Below are 17,682 nucleotides of genomic sequence, written 5' to 3'. Positions count from 1 at the left end.
TTACGACACCTGTTGGAAGGCGGGCATTCTCCGCACCATGCATACATGGGGCCTTCGCGGTCGCCTCCCTCTTTTTATTCGTTCCTTTTTAATGGATCCACAGTTTAGGGTACGTGTGGGTTCTGTCCTGTCCGACACCTTTCGCCAGGAGAATGGGGTGCCACAGGGCTCAGTTTTGAGCGTCGCTCTCTTCACCATCGCGATCAATCCAATAATGGATTGCCTCCCAGCTGATGTATCAGGCTCCCTTTTCGTGGACGATTTTACCATCTATTGCAGCGCGCAGTGTACACGTGTCCTGGAGCGCTGTCTTCAGCGTTCTCTTGACCGTCTTTACTCCTGGAGTGTCGCCAATGGCTTCCGTTTTTCTGCCGAGAAGACGGTCTGTATTAACTTCTGGCGCTACAAAGAGTTTCTCCCACCGTCCTTACGACTCGGTCCCGTTGCTCTCCCAATCGTGGAGACAACCAAATTTTTAGGCCTTACATTTGACAGGAAACTTAGCTGGTCTCCACATGTGTCATATTTGGCCGCCCGTTGTACCCGTTCTTTAAATGTCCTCCGTGTTCTCAGTGGTCTGTCGTGGGGAGCGGATCGAACCGTCCTACTTCGTCTATATCGGTCGATCGTCCGCTCCAAGCTGGATTATGGGAGCTTCGTATACTCCTCTGCACGGCCATCCATCTTACGCCGCCTCAACTCCATACAACATCGGGGTTTACGACTTGCGATCGGAGCATTTTATACCAGTCCCGTAGAGAGTCTTCATGCTGACACTGGCGAATTGCCACTCACCTACCGGCGCGATATACTGCTTTGTCGGTATGCCTGTCGGCTACTGGCAATGCCCGACCACCCGTCTTATCGTTCCTTTTTTGATGACTCTCTCGACAGTCAATACGGGTTGTATGTCTCTGCCCTGCTACCCCCTGGAGTTCGCTTTCGTCGCCTCCTTCAACACCTTAATTTTTCACTCCCTGCAACCTTTCGAGTGGGCGAGAGCCGCACGCCACCTTGGCTCCAGGCTCAGGTCCGCGTTCACCTTGACCTCAGCTCGCTCCCAAAAGAGGTCACCCCCGGTTCGGTCTACCACTCCCGTTTTTTGGAACTTCGTTCGAAGTTCATCGACATGACTTTCATTTATACAGATGGCTCTAAGACCAATGACGGGGTCGGGTGTTCCTTTATTGTCGAGGCACAAAGTTTCAAATACCGGCTCCATGGCCATTGTTCGGTCTTCACAGCTGAGCTCTTTGCCCTCTACCAGGCTGTTCTTTACATCTGCCGCCACCGACATTCTGCTTATGTCATCTGCTCAGATTCCCTGAGCGCCATCCAGAGCCTCAGTGATCCGTACCCGGTTCACCCTTTCGTACACCGGATCCAACGCTCTCTTCAGCAGCTGGTGGACGTCGATTCTCCAGTTAGCTTTATGTGGGTTCCTGGCCATGTCGGTATCCCTGGGAACGAAGCTGCAGATGCCGCGGCCAAGGCTGCGGTCCTCCAGCCTCGGACAGCTTCTTGTTGCGTCCCTTCGTCCGATTTTAGCAGGGTGATTTGTCGGCGCATCTTATCTCTGTGGCATGCCGATTGGGCTGCACTTACCGACAACAAGCTTCGGGCCTTAAAACCTCTTCCCGTGGCTTGGACGTCCTCCTCACGCCCTTCTCGGCGGGAGGAGGTCGTTTTAGCCCGGTTAAGAATTGGACACTGCCGGTTCAGCCATCGCCATCTGCTGACGGCTGCGCCGGCGCCGTTCTGCCCATGTGGGCACTTGCTGACGGTTAGACACATTTTAATGTCCTGTCCAGATCTTAACACACTGCGCCTCGATCTTAACCTGCCAAATACTTTCGATGCCATTTTAGCGGATGACCCACGAGCAGCTGCTCGTGTTCTTCATTTTATCAATTTGACAAACCTCGCTACGGACATTTGATGATGCTGTTTTTTAATCCTATGCCTGTCAGTCTGTCTTTTATCGTGTTTTCCCTTTTAGTTGTTGTCAACTTGTGCCTCGCGGTGCATTCTTAGAGTAGTCAGGGCGCTAATGACCATTGAAGTTGTGCGCCGTAAAACCACAAAAAAAAAAAAAGGCAATATGTCACTTCAGTAAATGTGCCCACAGGAATACAATTACAGTGAAACTTCCTTTATCCTCCACTCTTTCTTCAGAGGCTGTGCTCTCTTGTCAAAACTTGAAATTTCTTCTGGAGAGGCAGGTAGGGTATGATCAAATGATATATTTCACAATTATAAACACACCACACATTTCCTTTATACACTTCTGACATCATCGGCGTGGGGCGATCTTTAGTATTATGAACACAGCATAAATTTTCAGTTGCCAAGATGGCTAAAGTTTTTATTCATATAGATTACTGGTTTCGGCTGTTATGTTGCCACCTTGGACCTGCAAAAGATGGGACCGAAAATGCTAGGATACAGCAACTAACATAACAACACACTTAATTATATCAAAGATTTGCAATACGAACATTATTCATTATTGAATCTTCTCCTTCAGTGCAGTAAGTGGCCGTATACAATGTATGTCCAGAGGGCCACTGCACTTTGGTGAGTTTGTGCTTGGCTGCCATGGGTCCCCAGCGTATGCAGCACCTTTCCGTGCTGCATGTCTATTGTTGTGCTATTCTTTTACCCCCCTCCCTCGAGGAAAATGTCTTGGATATTTTTGGGAATGTATTCTGAAGTTTTGGCCAACCGACATCAGAACAATCCCTCAAGAATTTTTTTCATCTTTCTTTGCTGTCCATCTCCTCCCTTTCCTCTGCTTCGGTGTTCGATGTCCCACTTTGTTTCTTCTTCTCCCCATGCGCTCTTGAAAGCTGCCCATGTTTTTGATGCACAACAGATGACTGGGTAAAACAATTCCCAGCCTTAGGAAGGTAGTTTGGATTCACAGGCACCCCCTGGTACAGGCTAGGCCGAGGGAGGGGTGGTTGCCTGAGCAATTATCTTCTGAATTGCCAGTTATTCCTGCCATCTGGAGTTCAGGAGGTGTGACCTGAGGTTTGAACAATCGCCTAAGGCAGGTGAGCACCCCCTATGTTGGAAGGAGCATGACATCAGAGATGCTGCCAGTCATGGGGGATTTTTTGCAATGAGCTGGTCCTATTCATATCAGTCTACATCTGCTAAATGAAAACCTAATTAAGCTAAAGATTCAACAATGCTCCCAGCTGCACCTCAGTTCCTTGTGGTGTCATGTACCAGAAGTGGTCTGTCTTTTGCTACTGTTCATCTGTTTACTGTTCAGAAAGGCGTTGATGCAGTTGCAGGCCTTCAAAATCCTGGTCTCACTTATGTAATGTGACTTCGCTTCTGGGGACCAATTGTGATTTTCAAGCTGCCAACTGCTTACTGTTTCACTCCTCCACAGGTATCCTGTTCATGTTGAGACCCATTGTACGCTGAATTCTTCACTTGGTGTTATTTACACTCGGCTGCTTGATAGTCTGACTGGGGGGAAGTCCAACAGGTCATCACTGCGTACAGACAAATTCTCTCTCTCTCTCTCTCTCTCTCTCTCTCTCTCTCTCATCACAGTTGATCGAGAAGTGTGCTCCCATCAAAGATTAACAAAGATTAAGGCAGGCTATAAAGTCATTACTGTCCAACCATACATTCCAAAATGACTCTGGGCACTATGGAACTTTACATCTGAGGTCATCAGTCCCCTAGAACTTAGAACTACTTAAACCTAACTACCCTAAGGACATCACACAAATCCATGCCCGAGGCAGGATTCGAACCTGCGACCGGTTCCAGACTGAACATACATTCCAAACCCTATGCATTGCTACCAGTGTCAATGTTATAACCAATTTCGCATGTCCTGCCAAAACATGGCCAAAGGAGTGGTAGAGATGCTCATGAGGGCAGTTGCCCGCCTCCTTCTCCCTGCTGTATCAATTATAATGGCTACCAAGCCACCTCATCCATGATTATCCGTTGTATTGATGAGCGGGCTGTCCAGGAGATCCAGATGAAGGAAAAAGTACCCTACCCTGTCACTTGAGTTGTCTGTTAGTTGAAAGCCTTGCATTTTATCATCTGGCACATAGAGCACTGTTCTTGCTATGCCATGCTCCAGAAAGGACATAGCCACGCAGACCTGCGAGCTCCTTTTCAGTATTGCAATTCTGAGATCCCTCAGTATCACCATAGCAGTCCTGTCTCCTTTTCGTACAGCTGTGCAACAAGCCACCAGATCTTCACCCCTGTTGGTGAATTCATGTGCTACATAACTGGTGGACCGGAAAGGACAAAAGGAATATTCCAGCAAAGACTTTTTATGTCCATCCAGCCAACAACTGTCTTAGTCTTCATATGCCAACCGTAAAGGCTGTAACAAATCGAACCACAAGCAACCTTCTCCTTCCCCAATTTCGAGGTCATCTTCAACGGTGTTGCCATGTGATACCCTCACCCCGCCAAACTCCATTTCACTGGTGTGCACCGCCTACTGTTTTTCTGCCCTGGAATCCACCCACAGAGAATGTCGATGCATCCATAGGTTTCATGGAACAGGATCCTCCAGCCTCTGTGCCCTATAGCAGCATAATCTTCGAAGGCTGGCACTCTGCATCTGCCGAGGTGACTGTCCTCCCCAGTTCCATTATGAGTCTCCTCAAATGGAATGTTCGTGGCGTTAGATCAAATGAGGAGGAATTATGACTGCTCTTGGAATTGCACCATCTAGTTGCATTGTGCCTCCAAGAAATTAAGTCCCACCTTCGTGACCGCTTTGACCTTTCGCATTTCCTTCTGATCCGTCTCATCCTTCCCGCTGAGGACTGCCTTCCATATCGTGGGGGATTTATGTCGCTCATTCAGGATGACGTCCATAGCCAAACCACCTCATTGAACACCCAGTTGCAAGCTGTTGTGCTCCTCACTTTCGTTTGTCATTTTACCTTTTCTCTTTGTAATGTCTACATCCCTTCCTCATTTGCTGTCACTAGGGTAGGCTTAACTCCAGCTTATTGGTCAGATCCCTTACGCCGTTTTGCCGCTCGATGACTTTAATGCACCACCCGCTTTGGGGCACTTCGAGAAACTGTCTGGTAGGTTCCCTTGTGGCTGACATTCTCAATCAACTCAACCTAATCTGTCTGAAAACTGGAGCATCCATGTTCCTTTCATACTCCCTGCACACCTATTCCCATTTGGACATCTCGTTCTGCCCAGCCCAGCATACCTGTCATCTCGAGTGGTCCATTCTCTCTGAAACGAACTCGAGCGACCATGTCATGTATGCTATCCGCTTGCTGACACCTATCCCATCTGAGTGTAAACCTAATTGGCAGCTTTTTAAGCCCAACTGGAGGCTTTGCTCCTTCCTGGCAACCTTTGGCGAACATCATTTCCCCAGTTGTGATGACCAGATGGAGTGCCTTATGAGTGTATCCTTACCTCCACAGAATATTCCATATCTTGCACCTTTTCATTATTATACAGTGTCCCAGGCCCCTTGTGGACTGAATCATTCTGTGACGTGATTCACGTGGGGAGCCATGCTTCCTGCATTTTTAACCATCATTCTATGATGGTGAACTCCATTGTTATAAACAGTTGCATGCGCAGTTGTCACATTCTTTGGGATAGCAGAAAAGCAAGCTGGATTTCCTTTATTACTTCTTTTAACAGTTTCGCTCCCTCTTCAGTTGTACGGTGTAACGACTGTTGGCTCTCTGGGACCAACATTTATTTCCCAATTTCCGGCCTGACTGTAGCAGGTGCTGTCATCTACATATACTCCACAGGCCACTGTAAGGTGTGTGGCAGATGGTACCCTGTACCAGTACTTGTAATTTCCCGTGCTGTGCCACTCACAAATAAAGCAAGAGAAAAACTACTGTTGTTATGTCTCCATATGAGCCCTGATTTCTCATATCTTATCTTTGTGGTCCTTACACGCAATGTATGAGTGGGAGCAGAATCATTCAGCAGTTAGCTTCAAATGCCAGGTCTCTAAATTTTCTCAGTAGTGTTTCCCGGAAAGAATGCTGCCTTTCCTCAAGGGATTCCCATTTGAGTTCCTGAAGCATTTCCGTAGCACTTAAGTTACGTTCGAACCTACCAGTAACAAATCTAGCAGCACCCCTCTGAATTGCTTTGAAGTCTTCCTTCAATCTGACATGGTACTGATCCCAAACACTCTAGCAGTATTCAAGAATAGGTCTCACCAGGGTCCTATATCCCATCTCCATTACAGGTGAACCACTCTTTCCTAAAATTCACCAAGTAAACCGGTCAACTATTTGCCTTATGTACCACAGTTTTCACATGCTTGTTACACCTCATATTGCCTTGCACCGTTATGCTCAGATACTTTGACTTGAGTGTGTCAAGGAGAACGCTAGTAATACTGTATCCGAACAGTACAGGTTTGATCTTCTTACTCATCCACATTAACTTTAATTTTTCCACATTTAGGGTTAGCTACCATTTATCACATCAACTGGAAATTTTGTCTAAGTCGTCTTGTTATCTTCCTACAGTCACCCAACTTCGACACCTTAGCGTACGTCACTGCATCATTAGCGAACAACCATAGACTGCTGCGCACCCTGTCCTCCAAATCATTTATGTATATAGAGAACAGCAGCGGTCCTATCACACTTCCCTGGGACATTCCTGATGATACTTTTGTCTCTGATGAATACTCGCTGTCGAGGACAATGTACTGAGTTCTATTATTTAAAAAGTCTTGGAGCCACTCACATATCTCTGAACTTACTCCATATGCCCGTGCCTTCGTTAACAGCCTGCAATGGAACACGGGGTCAGATGGTTTCTGGAAATGTAGAAATATGGAATCTGCCAGTTGCCCTTCATCTATTGTTCTCAGTATATCATCTGATAAAAGGACAAGCTGAGTTTTGGATGAGCGATGCTTTCTAAAACCACGCTGATTCGTGTACATAGGCTGATTAGCCTCAAGTAAGTTTATTATATTCGTACTGAGAATGTGTTCAAGAATTCTGCCGCAAACAGAAGTTAGGGATATTGGTCTGTAATTTTCCGTTCCTTTCTTTTACCTTTCTTATATACTGGAGTCACCTGCATTTTTTTCCAGTCACTTGGGACGTGCTGGATGGGAGATTCACGTAAATGCAAGCTAGGTGAGGGGCCAATGCTGTAGACTACTCTTTGTACAATCGAACTGGTATACCATCCAGAACCTATCATTGTGTACCCTGTTGCTGTCTCCAACACCTTAGGCTGCTATTTTGTGGAGATTTTGAATGCCACCCACTGTCATTCTGCCTTCCTCCCACAGAAACGAGTTGAGGCATGCGTTATACCCGGCCCTCAGCACCCTACGTGTCCTAAGCGGCCTTCCTGGGGAGTGGATCGGACCATCCCGTGTCCATTGGAAAGTAGAGTGTGAGTGTTTTGTTTATTCCTCTGCACGTTTGTCCAGCTTGCACCATCTGAACAGAATCCACCATCGTGGAATATGTTTGGCCACTGTCGGCTGTTACAGTAGCCCGGCTGGGAGTCTATGCAGAAGGTGCTGAACTGCCAATGTCATACCAGTGGATATCCTCCTCAGTGGATGCGCATGCTGTTTCTCTGCCATGACCGGACACCCATCCTATGCCCCTTTCTTAGATGAATTCCTTGACTGCTAGTATGAGATGCACCCTTCTTCTCTGTTACCTCTGGGAGTTCACTTTTGGCTACTGCTCCGGCAGCTTAACTTCACACTACCTGCCATTTTACCACCTAGGCTTTGTGCAGTGGCCTGTGTTTATCTTGGACTTCATTCACTTCCCAAGGACATTACTCCAGATTGAATCTATCACTAAGTTTTTGGACCTTCGCTACATGACTTAGCTGATGGCTGTAAGACCAACCATTGTGTTGTGTGTGCCTTTGTCATTGACAACAAACATTTTCAGTATCAGCTTCCAGAATACTGCTCAATTTATATAGCAGTGCTCTTCGCTATCTATCAGGCCACCCAGTACATCAGGTGACTCAGGCTTTTTAATTGTGTCATATGCTCCGATTCACTCGCTGTCCTTCGTAGCCTCTGTGTGCTATACACAGTCCATCCTAATTGCAACTGGTCCAAGAAAGCTTGCACTTGCTTGCTGTTGAGGGAGCCACTGTGATGTTCATCTGGGTTCCTGGTCATGTCAGTCTGATGGGAAATGCAGCTGTTGAGGCTGCTGCCAAGGCTGAAATAGGCTCCATTCCTTAAGGTGATCTTAGTGTTGCCATCTGTTAGCAGATAGTGTCACTTTTTCATTACCACCGGTCTTTTCTTCATGGGAACAAGTTCCAGGGTCCCATCGGCATGGCCAGCCTCCTCTCATTGCAGGAGACCATTTTAGCTAGGTTGTGTATTGGGCACTTTCGTTCTAGTCATCGCCATTTATTAAGTGGTGATCCCCACCACTTTGTCCTAATTGTCACTAACCTTTGACGGTTTGCCATTTCCTGACCAAATGCCCTTTTTCAAACTGGTTTCATACCAGTGTATGTGTTATCGACTGTTTCAGCTAACAATACGTGGGCTGTTGACTGCATTTTACTCTTTATCCATAGCAGCAATATGGCAAAGGACATGTAGTCTTTGGTTGAGGAACTCTGCTGTCTGTACGGCACATTTTGTGGACCTCTCTCCAAGGAGACGTCCTTCCGTTGATTGGGCTTAACGTATAGTCGCTTTTAATTTCTTCTACTTATTGGTGTTCTAAGGTTACGACTTGGGCACTCATGACTCACTTGTTTTTGAAAAAATATTACGAGCTATACTAGAAGTTAGCATATCAATTTTAAAATAATAGCCATGTGTACGTACACACCTTATAGTGCTGATTGCAAGTTTTCACATTCATCACCACATTACAATTGACAGATTCCTTTGTCAACATTGTTGATGCTACCGAAATACATCAGATGGCGCAATGGTAGTATGAATGGATATTATCTCACTTTAGATTAAGGAATGGATGTACTATTCCATATAATTACATATGCTTTAATTATTGCCATAACATACAAGCCCAGTCGATATTCTACAGATTTAAAAAACTGTGTGTGATTTTGTGTAAAGGAAAATGTGGTAAAGAATTTTTTAAGAATTTGTATCCCCCTTTGGCAGTCAGCACATGCGCCTATCTACTTAGGTAAAAAGTGTCTGATCATCTATGCAGGCTGCATGTTTTTGTGTTTTTGTTTCAAAATATACATTACTGTTTGTTACAATTGCGACAAAGGAGGAGACATGATTGCAATGAAATTTATTCGACAGATTAGGTATGTGACTCTATACATATGATTGTCGTGGCTCATAATCAAAGAGTGCCTGGACGTGCTACTGTGGAACCAACTGCTAGGTGGTTTGTTAGTGCATCCACAATGCATGGGGAGTGGTTGCAGGAGGACAAGAACATTAAAGTTGCCGACTGACTGTACCCCAGATGTGATAAATGGGAGTCTCATCAGGCAAATGTGCAGGACGGGGAAGCTGTTGTACCCATTGTTCTTTGAAGGAGGCTTCCACGTACCTCGCCATGTGACCAGGCATTGCCTTTCTGAAATCAGCATGGGGATCTGCCTGCCAGAGGAGCAATGCCTCTGCCTCTAAAACCTCACTGGTGCAGCAATTGCTGTTCAGGTTGCCTTAAATACAGAGGTGGTGAGTTTTTTAAGTTGTAACTGGCGGTATTATTCCATTCGTTCCTGTAGCCTCTAATACATTCATAGCCATAATTGTAGGATAAATTTAAGTGGGACTCATCCAAAAATACTATATTTTTCCACACATCACACCAATGACAACGTTCAGTTGCCTGTAACAATCTGAAGTGTTTGTGGTTTCTGGCAAATGGAAGCTGACATAATGACTTGTGTGCCACCAGTTGGGTCCTCAGCAGACACCATCGAACTATTGATGCCGACATGTCCACATCCATGGCAGTGCTTCTGAGCTGAGTCTACACTGTGTATGAAGCTGTTCTGTCTGTAACAACCGTATGGACAGGATGGGGTCATTCAGATCTGTGATCGCATTGTTTGGTCCAGTACCCATTCGTCGCCATGTACAACCCTCTCCTTTTTACTGGTTCCACACTCGCTTCACTGTCTTAGCAGTGTACCCTGTACCTATGTTGTGGTGTGACAAATTCGTTTCCTGGGGACCAAATCATTTTACTCTGTTTGAACACGCTCGTGTGTTTATATTGCGACCTGTGATGTCGACAGAGTTCTCCTCCAACTGAACAAAGCGCAACACTGCCCTGTCTGGTCACACAAAAAGGGGTGCTGCTGGACCTTCATGCATGTCATCTCTGAAATTTTAATCGCTTATTATGGTTCCACTGTTCTGCACATCCTCTGTTTTTGGGACGACTCAAACCATGCCTTATGTGTATTTACATGCACATGTCCTTGTGGGTGGACTCCCCCCCCCCCCCCCCCCCTCCCCCCCTCTCTTTCTATAGCTGTTTTCCTGCATGCACATATACCCTTCCCACTATACAGTGGAATACAATGGAAAATCGTGCTTTTATGAAGACTTACTTGAAAACTTTTATTTTGATGCATTACATATGTACAGTGCGTAAGTGTACGTACAGTAACATTGTGTGATTTTTGCAATCGCCTCTCACATGAGTTATAATGAGAGATATTTTGTAGTTCGCAAGAAAACCTGAGAGGTAGTGTCATCAGTTGTATAACACTTTGTCACTCTCTCTTCTTCACATTTACTAAGAGAAAGGTAATATTTTTTGAGAGGAAAATCACACAAAAACTAAGTTTGTCAAGACAAACACTCATCTTCAGATTATATAGGCACATAATGCTGATAATTTCTTTCTTTTTTTCCACAATAAAACTGATTTTATTTAAAGTAATAATAATTAACTTCTGTATCAGCTTTCATTCTCTGCTAGAGAGAAGAGAAGTACAGTGTGTTCACTATCACAATCTTTATACCTTAAGCCACAAGGCTTCCCAGCAAAGCTTCTGCAGCATAATCGAAATAACCTTGGCAACATGTGACTCCGCCTGTCCTTAACCATTCTCCATACAGTCCCAGTCTTTCTCAATGGATTTCTGTATTTTTGGTGTCCTGAAGAAGACATTTGTGGCTGTTGATTCGGTTTGGATGAAGAAGTGGACACTGCAATAAGATCATGGTTCCTTAACCAACTGCGAACATTTTTCCATGAAGAAATTGACTGTATTTTCTTTCAGTGAGATAAATGTATTAAGTGATTGCAGTTGTCTTTGGAGTAATAAACAGTTCACTTACTTTTTCCATCTGTTTCATTTTCATTTGACAGTTTCTCATATAAATAAAGTGTCCTTATTTCTGAACTTAAAGATGAGCATTGTCTATGCCGTTCTATATACGAGGGGCGATCAGTAGGTAATGCTACACAATTATTTTCTTAAAGCAAGTTTTTTTTTTTATGGTTCCAATATACCATATTATTCTCCACTGTTTTGGCTACAAAAATGCATTTTTCAACATAATCTCTGTTCATTGCGACAGCCTTATGCCACGTTACAGGGAAGGCCAGTATGCTCGCATGGTATCACTCTACTGGTTGATGTTGTAGCCAATGTCTTGCTGCATCACTAACCACTCCACCATCTACGTACTGCTCCCGCAGAGTGCGCCCTCCATTAGGCCAAGCAGATGGAAGTCTGAAGGTGTGAAATCTGGGTTGTAGGGTGGATGAGAAAGAAAGTCCAATGTTTTTTTATTATTATTATTGTAGCTTCTGTTGGGTGTGCAGACTTGTGTGGCTGCAGTTGTGCAGTGAGGTATTTGAATCTGATGTGTCAGTCACCTCTAATGAGTGTGTCCGCACGTTCCAACATTGCAGGGGTCACAGCTGCGTGACTAGACCTCAAGTGGGAGATTGGACAGGTTTCTGCGAATTTGTTGCGATGATAAGACGCCTTGCCCAATGACTCAGAGTTTTTGTTCACTGCCAGGTCTCTGCAGATATTCTGCAAGCACTTACAAATATCTGAAATGCTCCGGTTTTCTGCTAAAGAGTGTCAATGACAGCTCTCTGCTTGCAACACACCTCCATAACAGATGCCAGGTTGAAGGCTATGTGTAGCACTGCCACCTATCACAACTTCTGAAAACTATAGGGGCTGAAGTGGGTATATTCCACAATGTCTCACAACAAATTCCATGTGTGTTTTTCAACTGACATCGGCTGAGAAAAAAAAAGTGTTCTGGTACTTATGGAAAGCTACTCGTACATTCTAAGTATGAGATTATATGGACTTCAAATAAAGGTACACGGTACTTTACAGTGTGCTATTAATTGGAAGATGATTTCATGAAGGATGAACTGACTATTTGAGCAGGATATAGTTTAATCAACAGTCTTGCGTAATCATAGCATGTAAGCTTTCACGGCCGGCGTCTTCATTAATTAAAACTTCCGGGCTGAATTGCCGTGGTACATATATAAAACTACTTCTCCTTCCTGACGTTTCGTTGCCGGCTGTGGACAACATCTTCTGAGGTGAGTCGGCGACTGGCTGCTAGGCACTGGTGGACCCACTTACACAGAGTGCTTAGGTGGCGCAACCACTCGTCACGTGCTTTCGACTTTAAAACTATCTCTGGCTAGTGCCATCTCTCTCGATTACAGGTAATCGATTGTCACTTCGTTGGTACAAAATCGAACGCCATATCTTGTCTAGTTTTAATCCTTCTTCTTTCCTATTAAAATTATTTCCATGCTTGTAGATATCTATAGCTTCTCTACACATGCGAGTATAATGATGTGAGGTCCTAGCTATCACGTTTGTCTCACTAAATTTTATTTCGTGATCACCATCTTTGAAAACGTGTTCCGCTACAGCTGATTTCTCAATCTGTCCCAATCTACAGTTCCTTGTGTGTTCCATTAGGCGGGTATTAACACTACTTTTAGTTGTTTCAATGTTAACCATGCCACAGCTACACGGAATTTTATACACACCTGGGGTAGCTAAAGGGTGTCGTGCGTCTTTCACCGATCTTAAAGTTTCACTAATTTTCTTGGTAGGTCGAAAGATTGTCTCCACTTGAAACTTCGCCAAAGAAATATCAGATATCTTGCTTCTTTGTTGCAACCGTATATAGGTAAAACTGACACTCATATTAAAAATTCCATGCATTTTATCGAAAAACTGAGGGAGATCAAGTTAGTCCAAGTGACATCCTTGTCAGTTTCGATGTAGTAGCCCTGTTCACCATGGTCCCTGTTGACGAAGCTCTTTCTTACATAGTTGATATGTTTCCTACTGATATAATAGCTTTGTTTCGACGTTGTCTATCCTCGACTTATTTTCAATATAACAACGAGTTCTATGAACAAATTGATGGGGTGGCCATGGGTAGCCCTCTAAGCCCTGCTATTGCTAATTTATTTATGGAATTTTTTGAACAACAGGTGCTGCAGTCAGCCAAAAAAAGCCCTTTGAAATGGTATCGATATGTGGATGACACCTTTGTGATATGGAATCATGCTGAAGAGGAACTGAGTGATTTTTTGGTGCACATAAACAGTTTCAATCCAAGGATACAATTCACCATGGAGAAAGAGAGTAATGGACAACTAAATTTTTTGGATGTATTGGTTATTAAATGGGCAGGTGGGACTTTAGGGCACATGGGACTTTAGGGCACAAGGTATATAGGAAAGACACACATACCGATCGTTACCTACATAAGAATTTGAATCATCATCCTAGGCAGAAGAGAGGAGTCATAAAAACTTTAGTGGACAGAGCTAACAACATCTGTGAGCCTATTTACTTGCAAGATGAATTAAGCCATTTGTGAACAGCTTTCAAGAGAAATGGGTACACTGACAAGGAAATAGATCGAGCACTCCACCCTAGAAGAAAAGTGTCCGAAAATACACAACAACAACAACAGTCGGCTAGAAAAGTTTTTCTTCCATTTATTCATAACATCACGGACTGTATTGGTAAAGTTTTGGCCAAGTTTCAAGTGGAGACAATCTTCCTTCCATTTTTTTCCCCTTCCATTTTTTCCCCCTTCCATTTTTTCCCCCTTCCATTTTTTCCCCTTCCATTTTTTTCCCTTCCATTTTTTCCCCTTCCATTTTTTATTTCTTTATTTTTTTCTTCCTACAATTTAGATGGTAATGGGCAACATTTTATACAGTCCTGTCACATTAATGTGACCACTGCCTGTATTTGTTGTCAAGGTGCAATAACAACTCACAGATGGCAACATTAGTAGTGGATGGTATATAAAACTTGTTTGGGGGATGTGGAAAACATTGCAGTTGTTCTTGTAATGCGGAGACAGTGCAATTTATCTGATGTCCAAAAGAATTTGGTCATTGGCTTCCAGGTCAGGGGTGGAAGCATTTACGAAGTGGCCAAGTTTGTAAACTGTTTGCATGCTGCCATCGTTAAAGTATACCTTTCATGTCAGAGTGGTGCTATCTGAAGACAGTGTCGAGGCAACTGTGGTGCACCACGGGCCATAAATGAGAGAGGTGAATAACGGCTGTGGAGGTATGCGCAGGCAGATTGCACACGCAACTGATGTCAAGAGAAGAGCATTACTTTTCAGCATGCCCTGTAATAACTGAACCATTATCATCCTTATAGCAGTTTCAAAAATTTTGGAGAGAGCAGCATGCAGTGGAGTACTGGATTATTTTCTTCGAAACAGAACTTACCAACTGTCTCAAGGTACACCTTTTGTAAAGGATTTTGTATGGGGGAAGTTATATCTGACCCCACAAGCAAAGTTTTGTTAAACATTGTGGGCCACAAAATTCATTTTAGTAAATCAAAATATTACAACGCTGATGACAAACCTTCTGTTTGGTAATAGTTATCCTTCCTGTGAAACACAAATCAAAGGGCCACTCCGACAAACAGCAGCATAGGAATAAAATTTAAGTTAGAGTGGAGTGTTATGAAACATGAAGTCCCACAAATTTAAGTTCTGGGTTCCCTCCCTTTCTAACCGACATGAATGACTTGAAAAGACGTGTTCAAGAATTATATTTTTCTTGGTGGCACATGCTTTCCGATCAAAAGTCCAAACTGTGACACAGCTTAAATTACAGCAGTTAATTTGCTATACAATTTGTTTACGGCACGTCTTCTGTCCTAATTCTCAAACTTTCGTTACGCAGTTGTAAGCAAACAAAAAGGATCTTTTGTAACCAGCAATAGTTGTTAATGGTTTTGCACTAAATGATACGCCATTTGTAAAGTTCCTTGGTGTTTGTTAGTTAAAATGGAGGTTACAGACAGGTGTAGAAATCCAGAAGCTTAGTTCAGACCCACATCCATTTACATACTTTGAAAATTACTATGAAGTGCATAGCTAAGGATACTTAGCATGGAACAGCATTTTAGGGTTTCTTCTTTTTCCAATTGTTTGGAGTGTGAGAAGAGTGATTGCTCAAAAGCATCTGCGTGTCCTACAGTTAGTCTAATTTTGACTTCACTGTGCTACAGGAGTGATGTGTAGGAGGATAAAAGAGAACTGTAGATTCTTAACTTATTACAGGTTCTTGAAATTTTGTAAGTAGCTTTTAATGGGAAAACTTACGCCAGACTTCAAGAGTTTTCCAGTTAGTTTTCCAACATTTTTGTGACATTCTCCTATGAGTCAAACAAACCTATGACTATTCATGCTGCCCTTCTATGTATAAATTCAATATCCTCAGTGCTATTTGTTTAATGGTCCCACACACACGGGATTCTAAGATGGTACGCAGAAGTGATTGACTGCATTTCCCAAGTATCCTGACGATGAACCGAAGCCTTCTACCTGTCTTACCTATGTCTGATGGTACACAGAAGTGATTGAATGCATTTTCCAAGTATCGTGACAATCAGCCACCAGGGAGATACTTGCACTTGATCTCCAGTAATTCTTGAACAACATGTGATATGTTTTCTTCATCTTACTAAGAGGCATTCCACTTTCTTTAATTGTTTTTGTCACTTAAAATACAACATTGCTGTAAATAGAAAGATTAGCATAAACATTTACTTCTTGTCGTCTATTAAAGTCCTGTATTTTCTTTTTAATTATTTCAGCGTGCCGATCTCGTAGAACTGGCATACCATGAGCAACAGATGAATCAGCTGCGAGAGAAGTTGTTAGTGGAGAAAGAAAGTGCAGTAAAAACAGCTGTAGAAACTGAAAGAAAGCAATGGGACCTAAAACTACAAGAGGAACTCAAGAAGGCACGTAGAGATGAGGAGGCAAAGAAGCAGGTAACAATTGATCCAGACTCTTACGTTCCTCCCATAACCATCCTTTCATGTTCTGTGTCACATCGAGAGGTTGCCATTATGGTCCACATAACGTTTAGATAACTAGCATCGTAAAGACCTCCTGTTGTTTGCAAACTTCAGCTAATCCAAGCTGTCCCTGTATGTTTTACGTGGTTTTCTCAGGAATACCACAAAGATCTTTCTTGGTTTGCCTACTGCCCATTCAGTTGGCTGTGTCCCATCCTCCACTATTTCTTTTTCATTCCAGTTTGTTCCATGCTCAACTAATCAACTTACGTCCCTAGTGATTTCCAACATACATTTCTCCATTTGTTGCAGAGTACTCTTCAGTTTTTGAGCAATTTTCAAATTTGAAGTCTGTGTCTCATTGCTATCTGTCAGAACGGGGATATGCACTTATTGTACACTAGCAGTTTCAGACCCATTAAAAGCCTTGTTTTAAAATTGCTTAATTTTTTTCAGAAAGCACTCTAATCGTTTTCACTCTTCTGTTCTCTCTGCATTTTCTCGTCTTCCAGTACTATAAATACAAAACTCGCCAACTGAGTCTATGACTTAATTGTCAATTTGTACGGTTTCCTTTGTGATAAGTACGCTACTTCAGTTGTTACACCTAAGTCTGAACTTCCATTTGATGTCGAAGTTCCTCTGTTCTAGAGGAAAACAGTGCAATGTCATCTGCAAATTGGAGAACATTCAATTAACACATTTTCCTTCTTCATTTATGTAGTTTAAGAATCTGAAAAATTCCCCTACCAGTGCTGAAAATAGTTCCGATGATAGACTCTCCTTTCTTGCCTCTTACTTCATTACTGAATTTCCAATTATCCTGATTGTGTCTAATGGAATCTAAACTGTGGGCTCTGAGAAACAAGGTGTTTATTGCACGTGTTACTAAGCTGAAGGGTAATTCAGTAACATTTGAAATCAGTGCTTTGTACAGATTAGGTAGTGACTTGAGTCAAAACTTCTTCAAAATATATTAACCACTGCAAAATAGTAATCCACACTAATTGCTCATTTTTGTAATTTCTGTCTGAACTTTCTAATGGTCCAGCGTGCTCTATCCACTTCTAAAGCCATCTTTTTCCTTTGCCTGATTAAAACCTAATGGTTTTTTTTCTGTAAAGTTTGTGATGCTGGTGAATATCTCCTGAATTATGTAGAGAATACTAATGTAAGGTCAATAGTTTTTTTTTTTAGATGCATCTTTTCTTGTGAAGGACAATAATGTCCGCGTTGTGCCAGTTTCAGCCGATTTTTCTTTCCCCCCCCCCAAAGATATTCTGTAAATAAATTTTGCAAGTTTCTTAAAAAATCCTACAGACTTAATTGTTCAGTTGAAACACCATCTTCTGTCACCTTTCCTTTCTGCAT

General features: G+C 43.1%; 1 protein-coding gene across 4 annotated transcripts in view; it reads left to right on the top strand.

Annotated features, from left to right (window-relative positions):
- Nucleotides 1-17,682, top strand: part of LOC124797852 (RB1-inducible coiled-coil protein 1) — a 338,295-nt gene that overhangs the window by 274,353 nt on the left and 46,260 nt on the right. For all 4 annotated transcript variants that reach the window (XM_047260916.1, XM_047260918.1, XM_047260917.1 and 1 more), the window contains exon 15: nucleotides 16,105-16,284. In XM_047260916.1, coding sequence (XP_047116872.1) covers nucleotides 16,105-16,284 — 180 coding nt within the window. The remainder of the gene's footprint in view (nucleotides 1-16,104; nucleotides 16,285-17,682) is intronic.

This window comes from Schistocerca piceifrons, chromosome 5 (assembly GCF_021461385.2).
Source record: "Schistocerca piceifrons isolate TAMUIC-IGC-003096 chromosome 5, iqSchPice1.1, whole genome shotgun sequence".
NCBI lineage: Eukaryota > Metazoa > Arthropoda > Insecta > Orthoptera > Acrididae > Schistocerca > Schistocerca piceifrons.
The sequence above is the reverse complement of the archived record's forward strand: the minus strand, read 5'-3'. Positions and strand labels throughout refer to the sequence as shown.